The sequence below is a fragment of the Berghia stephanieae genome, chromosome 6, assembly GCF_034508935.2.
Source record: "Berghia stephanieae isolate SIO BIC M18660-M18661 chromosome 6, UCSD_Bste_1.3, whole genome shotgun sequence".
Lineage (NCBI taxonomy): Eukaryota > Metazoa > Mollusca > Gastropoda > Nudibranchia > Aeolidiidae > Berghia > Berghia stephanieae.
This window is the reverse complement of record NC_088365.1, coordinates 3,486,046-3,493,458: the sequence shown is the minus strand read 5'-3', so window position 1 is coordinate 3,493,458 and position 7,413 is coordinate 3,486,046. Positions and strand designations below refer to the sequence as shown.

At 33.7% G+C, this 7,413-nt stretch overlaps 1 protein-coding gene across 1 annotated transcript in view; it reads left to right on the top strand.

The window, feature by feature from the left end:
* Positions 1-7,413, top strand: part of LOC144975984 (uncharacterized) — a 61,885-nt gene that overhangs the window by 34,073 nt on the left and 20,399 nt on the right. The window contains exons 29-36 of the mRNA XM_078920234.1: positions 434-549; positions 1,434-1,606; positions 2,290-2,509; positions 3,407-3,562; positions 4,234-4,389; positions 4,979-5,194; positions 5,829-5,991; positions 7,167-7,333. Coding sequence (XP_078776360.1) covers positions 434-549; positions 1,434-1,606; positions 2,290-2,509; positions 3,407-3,562; positions 4,234-4,389; positions 4,979-5,194; positions 5,829-5,991; positions 7,167-7,333 — 1,367 coding nt within the window. The remainder of the gene's footprint in view (positions 1-433; positions 550-1,433; positions 1,607-2,289; positions 2,510-3,406; positions 3,563-4,233; positions 4,390-4,978; positions 5,195-5,828; positions 5,992-7,166; positions 7,334-7,413) is intronic.

Here is a 7,413-nt window from a genome sequence, read left to right as displayed (position 1 = left end):
TACTTAAGAGAGGGGAGATTAAGCTTAAAATATCCTGAAGAATTAGGAGGAGAAAGTTCATTGAATTAGGAGCGGTTGACACCTGGGTTATACCAGTCTTTCCTTGGAATAGAGCCTGGAGACAAATTTCCCGTATGGAATGAATTAAGGGAATTTTATTTTTTTATTATTTATTTATTAACACATTGGTTGTCATTGGTGCAACCTGAGGTACTTTAGTTCTACAAAATTCATATCTGAAAAAGTGCGTATGATTTCAGTACAGAATTCATAGGGACATAAGCACCATTCCTGTAGTTGTTATTGTTGCTGCTCAACTGCTGCTGTAGTTGTTGTTATTGTAATTGTTTGGTTTTTTTTTTGTTTTTTTTTAAGTCTCTGTTGTCGCACTTATCGGTGTTAACAATCTACTATCTATTTGTGTCTGTTTAAGGTATGAGCGAAGAGGAATGTGACGAGTTGGAGGCTCAGGAGATAGCACAAGAAGAAGAAGAAGAAAGACAAAAGAGGAAAAACGTTCTTCTCTATTTGGAGGACTGCAGCGAGAAGGTACTTCAGGATACCAACTGATTTTAATTATATCGGTGTGACAAATTAGGGAGCAGGTCTTGGTGTAAGATAAAAATGTTAAAATTTGTATATGAAACAGTGCCGTAGAAAGCAGAAATAAAAAATACAAGCAGAAATCAGCCTGCATCGACTAGGGATTGAGCCTTAGACCTCCCGATTACTGGTCAGACCGATAGTTTACAATTTTTATCTTTGTGAATATATTGAAACTTTGGTCTATCATGAAATTGACTTGGATACTTGGTCTCTTTGATTTTTTAAATTATTTTTTTCATTTTCGAGTTCAAAAATTGGGAGAGGAGACAAGTGCAATATTTTCATTGGCAGATACAGATGTAGCATTCATGAATTTTTAAAAATTATTATTATTAGAAACAAAGAATTTGGAACAATGTCAACTATGAAACAAAAAATGCTCCTCCTAGGACAAATTCAAAGCAAAGCCTGATTAAGAATGAATTATGACTAAGTTTACATACACAAGGTATTCAGAGGTCAGTTTGCCTAAATTTAAAAAAAAAATTTTAATTGAGCTTTTATATAGGCAATATCCACTTAACATGCTCAAAGCGTTTTACAAGGGGTCCCTGGCCAACAGCAACATTTAACATTTAGGACAGGACATGATGTCTGTTAGGCAATATTACAATTTTTTTTTCGGACAGAGACAACACTGTTAATGGCCAGGTTTTCATTTTACACCTGAGTACTGTGAGAGAATGTGCGTAAAGAGCCTTCTCCAATGACTCAACTATGCACTGAGCGAGGCTCGAACCCAGGACCTTCCAATCCAAAAGCGAGTGTCTTACCATAAGACCACCACACAAATAAATAACGCTTTGCATATTTAAAATTTGTCTCAGGAAAAAGAAGAGCTCCTTAGAAGACTAAGAGAGACAGAGGACGAAGCAGAGAGACAAAGACTGAAACGAGTAGAAAAGCTGAGACTACAAAGGGAAGAAAGGCGCCTCCGGCAAGAAAGCAAGTTTGACTCAGCGGCCATGTTACTGAATCTTTGTAAAGACGCAGAAGAAAGGTATGCATTCGTATTTGACAACTTGTTCCAGCAGCTTTAAAGCTGATTTGTTGCTTAAAGCTTGAAAACAAAAAAATAAAATCAATGATGAAGTTGAATGTAACATTCTACTTAACCTTTGAAAACAAAAAAGTGGACGTTTCATGTTTCGTCTTCATCAACATTGTTTTCTTAATTAATTTTTATACATGATGCACACTTTTTCATATATTTTATATTTTTTCAATCCACGCTTTCTTACAATGGAGCAATTCAAATAATGTCTCATTATTGCTTTTATCTTATTTTGAATAGATAGTTTCAATTAAAATATGCAAGTCGGGTATTAATAACAATTCTAGTAAAGACAAATTGCTTATCATTATGAACTTATTTTATGAATTAATCAACTTTTGCCCTATATACAGAAATGAATTGCCACACTATCCTTTTCTTCCAACCCCCCCCCCCTTCCCCCGTTTATCCAATATTTTGAAACCTCGCCTTTTTTTCATACTTTTAGGTATTAAAGGATTTTATAGGGTGTGATAACAAATGTGCATCACAATTCTATAGCACTTACTATTACCAAGCTCCAACATTTTCAAAATATCTGTTTTTCTCATTACTGGGTTAGAAAAATTTTGAGTTTAGATATAGTTTGTTTTTTGTTTTTTTTGTTTTTTTCTTTCATTTTTTAAAAGATTCAAATTGAGTCATGAAGAAGAACGGAAAAGACAGCGAGAGCTTGCCAAACGTCGGCTGGAGGAAGCCAGACAGAGACGTCTGCAAGGAGATAACTTAGTCAGGGGCGAGTCCATTATTGTGTCTGATGACGATGAACAGGATGGGGGAAAACTGGACGAATCTGTTGTCAAACTCCTGGACTCCAGGCATCAGAATGAAAGAAATCTTTTGAGCCAAGCAAGTCTCTCTCTCTCTCTCTCTCTCTCTCTCTCTCTCTCTCTCTCTCTCTCTCTCTCTCTCTCTCTCTCTCTCTCTCTCTCTCTCTCTCCTCTCCTCTCTCTCTCCTCTCTATATTTATATATAATATATATATATATATATATATATATATATATATATCTGTCTCTCTCTCTCTCTCTGTCTCTCCTCTCTCTCTCTCTCTCTCTCTCTCTCTCTCTCTCTCTCTCTCTCTCTCTCTCTCTCTCTCTCTCTCTTTGTTTCATGAATTTTTATCATTTTCCTTATTCTTCTTTCCATCATTTTATTAGCTCAAATTTCAAATGATATCGTTTTACTGACCATAAATAGTTTTCTGAATTCGATTATAAATCTATCATGTTTTTACCCTAGCTTACTGTCAAAATTGTAGTAGATATTCTAGAATTAAACTGAACTTTTATTAAGGTGAATACAAAGTAGAGACAAGTAACCTTTCTGAACAATTTTACCTCCAAGGTCATTTTTGTTCCGCCAGTATTTGAGACGTGATCATAAATCTGAGACCCCACTCTAAAAAAATTCCTGAAACGTGGTTGAATGTTTTGGTATTTATTATTTATCTATAAGACAATTTCAAGATTTGAACTGTGAACAGTTGCTCAACAGCAAAGGTATACTTTATCTATACTTGATATTATATCTTTGCAGATATACGTTTTATAGACCTACTTAAGAAGTAAGAGGTTTGATTTCTTTTTAATTTTGCTTTGACATAGACTAATTAACCAATAGACAAATGGATAATATAGGTCTTTAATCACATAATTTTTTTTCTTCGAATACTATCTTATTTATTTATAAATTTTTTTTTTGCCAACTGAATTTGATGTGACTTTTTATTATGGTACTTGACAGCTCATTGATGAAGCGTCTGAAGGAGAAGCTCGAGATGAGGTGCGCATTATGACAGATGATGAGTTGAAGCAACAACTGCAAGAGACTGAAGAGCTCTTTAACAAATGGAGGGAGTCTGAAAATTCAGAGAAAAATGATGCACAAAAGATTTTTGCAGTAAGTTGAAGCTAAATAGCTGCCTTATTTCAAACATTGAGAAAACAGGGGAGTTAAAGATTAAAGAGAGATCTTTTTATTCCGCTCTTAATTTTCTTTTTACATACACATGCATACACACACACTCTCTCTCTCTCTCTCTATCTCTCTCTCTCTCTCTCTCTCTCTCTCTCTCTCTCTCTTTCTGTGTCTGTCTGTCTGTCTGTCTCTCTCTCTCATTCTCTCTCTCTCTCTCTCTCTCTCTCTCTCTCTCTCTCTCTCTCTTTCTCTCTCTCTCTCTCTTTTATGTTGTTACAAACAGGACATAGAATCGATATTGGCATTGTTGATTAGCTGATTTATGACTAAAAAACAAACTTATATAACGTTTTTGATTGGATAGATTATGGAAAGTAATTTCCGGTCCATATTTCATCATTATTTAACGTCCAAAATTTATTTTTATGCACTTTGGTAATACAGAACGCAATTCAAAACACAATTTCTAGTTAACAAAATGAACATAATCATATGATAGTCAACAAACAAGAATCAGATCAATTATTTGTTACTCTGGACACATTGATAAAAATAAAAAAGATGGATAATTTAGTGATATGATTCTCAATATAGACGTTCTTGACTCTCAATGTATTCAAAGATGATATGCAAAGCTCCATTTCATTTTTCAGGAAGCTGCTGCTTTAGCAATAGAGGCAAAGAAACGTGATATGCAAGCAGAAGGGGAATTGGCATCAGACGAGGATGTCAAAGTTGAATTGATGGCCGATTTGCAAATGAAACAGGATCAGGAAGCCTCGCAAATGATGCAGCAATTGGCAGATGCAGTGAGTCTAGAGAAGAAAAAAAAAGACACAATTTATTTAAATTAGCTTACATCTTGTCATTTGATTAATTGCTGATTAGTTTCTCATAACCATTTTTAAGACTAGAAGATAAAGGAGTTTTTATGAGTTAAGAAGAGAGTTATTTGTTTTTCTTTGTGGACCGAAATTTGTTGAGATTTGTTGAAAAATACAGTATTGTTTCATTTCCTTCCCATTTACATTTTTCTATGAAATTGCAATTATTTTTATATGCTAGACTGCTTTTGCTAGTTATTGACCTTGAATCATGCGATTGTTTTAAATGACATGCACAAACTCACACACACACAAACGAACACAAACACATACACACGTACAAAGATTCAGAAAAAAAAGAGTAAATAAACAAACAAAACACATATAAGGCTAATGCCAGCATTCTTCTAACAGTTAAAAACATTTATATTTATTTGATACTTTAAACGAGATCCTGTCAGTTTTATTCAGTATGAAGTAAATATGGAATAAAAGTTTCAAACACAGACAAAGGGTTGTATAAATTATTCATTTATTTAAAGATGTGATAAAATATACCATTTCTTTTCTTTAGGACATTGATCGCAAGAGGACTTATCTTCATACCCAACGTAAAATGTTGCAAAACGGAATTTATGACAATATTGCCAACGTGCTCTTCGAATTGGCCCAACAGAAAGATATTTTCTCTGATGAGGAAAACAAAGAAAGTGTGGGAGAGGAGGATGCTGAAGTTGTGAAAGCTTTGGATAAGAAATATGACGCAATGAAAGACAAGCTGATCATGGAGGTGAGTAGATGGAAAATTGTTTAAGTGCAAGGTAGTGAATATCTCTATTATTTTTTAAAAAACAGGTATTTAATAAGGTGAGGTTTGCAAGATTGATTTTAGTTTGTGTTTATTTGTTGTTGTCGTCGTTATTATTATTGTTTTTGTTGTTGTTTTGCTTTATTTTAGTTTTTTTTTTAAACCCGACTCAGTTCTTTTGTTACATTAGTTGTTCATCTCAGTTCATCATTTTGTTTCATTGCTAATTTTCTCTATTCTAAAAAGGAAATTTAGCCAGACGGATATCACCAATAATAATTCTCAGTGAATTAGTCAATTTATGTCAGTCTATGATAGGAAAAAAATTGACCTCTAACCTTAAATATTTGAGGTTTTAGTCTCCATTGGGATTTAAACTCATAAAATTACAATTACAGTGCAATGCTCTATCCATTCAGCTGCCTAGCTATGTCAATAAAGAGCTGAGTCTGCGAAATTCTTTGAACCTTGAATTTGAATTAAGTAGGTAATCACTAAAATATTTGTTGTAAATCGTCTATGTCGTACCGAAGTTTTTAATTGTGAGAATAGTTCAATCATTTCCTAAATTAAAATGTGAGCCGGTTTGTAACGTTATATTGTGCAAAATTTACAGGCATTGATGAAGGAAATGGGTGAAAATGATTGGAACAGACTCTCTGAACTAGAGAAGCAGAAGAAGATACTTGCTTTGAAGAGGGAGGAGAGAAGACTGAGGAAAGAAGGAAAGATTGATGAAGCTGCTGCTCTTTTGGGTCAATATTTGGATCAAACCACAGGTAAGTTGGACAATGAATTCTAGAAATTTGTTTGTATAAATTTAGAAGAAAAAAAAATTGAGCTTTCCTATAGAGCAATATTCACTGAACTTGCTCAAAGCACTTTACAAGGGTCCCTGTCCAACAGCAACATTTTAACATTTAGGACAAGACATGACTCCTGTAAGGCGATATTATATTTTTTTCAGACAGAGACAACGCTTTTAATGGCCAGGCACTCATTTTACACCTGAGTACGGTGAGAGAATGTGAGTAAAGAGCCTTTTCCAAGGACTCAACTATGCGCCGAGCGAGGTTTGATCTCAGGTCCTTCCTATCTGAAAGCGAGTGTCTACCACAAGACCACATAGCAGTGGTTAGTGCTCACATTCCTATCAGTGAAGGATAAACTCCATCTAGGCGGTTTATTTTGTACCTTTGTTCTTTATATCTGATGAGAAAAGAGACAACATAGAAAGAAAACTAACAACTTAACATCTTCTGTCGTTAAATAAGAAAACTAACAACTTAACATCTTCTGTCGTTAAATAATTTTTTCAAATTTGTTTTAATATACATTGACGAATACAGTAGGATTTACAAGGAAAAAGAGAACATTTAATTTTTCAAGAAAAAAAAATCAAATAAAAAAGAAATCAATGATTTTTTGAGAGAGAAAAAATTTAATAAATTTTAAGAATCAGAAAACTAAAAAAAATTTAAAAATCAAACACACTTTCTTTCATCTAAAATCTGAAATTAAAATCGAAATCGATATTCAAATAAATGAGAAATTACAAGTGTATTCCAGATTTTTAAAAATTGACATCATAATTATATTTTAAGGGAAGGTTGTCGACCAAGATATTGCAAATTACAAAAATGTAACCAGACGTTTCAAAACAATATTTTGTCGGGTGATTGAGATGCTGGAAATCGAATTTATAATTAAAAATATACCAAAAGTGTTAACTTTATATGTTTGATTCAAGGCAATGGATATCGTTTCTTTAAGTGACAAACAAAATAAAAACATCACATACAATTTCACATTTCTTGATATTTTAACTTTAAAATCACTTTTGGCATCAAGTTCACCCCGACCTAATAGATTGACACAGTCAAGCACAAACATTGTCTTTTTATATCAATAGAAATAAGAAATAAGATTGTTTGTTTATTTCGGTATTATTTAGAGATCAGTCGATTACTGGGCGAGAGTGAGGCAGAAAGCAAGAGACGGCTACAAGAAAAGTTGGAACTGAAACGGAAATTGAAAGCAGAACGAGAAGCCGAGGGACTGGAAGTGGATGAAGAAACTTTGGACAATCTTGCTGAAGAAGAAGTCAGCAAAAAGAAAAAAGTGAGTTGGGGTTTTTTTTATCAAATTTTTTTTTGGGGGGGGGGGGCGTGGAGGGGGGGGGGGAGGTTGTTTTGTTATGC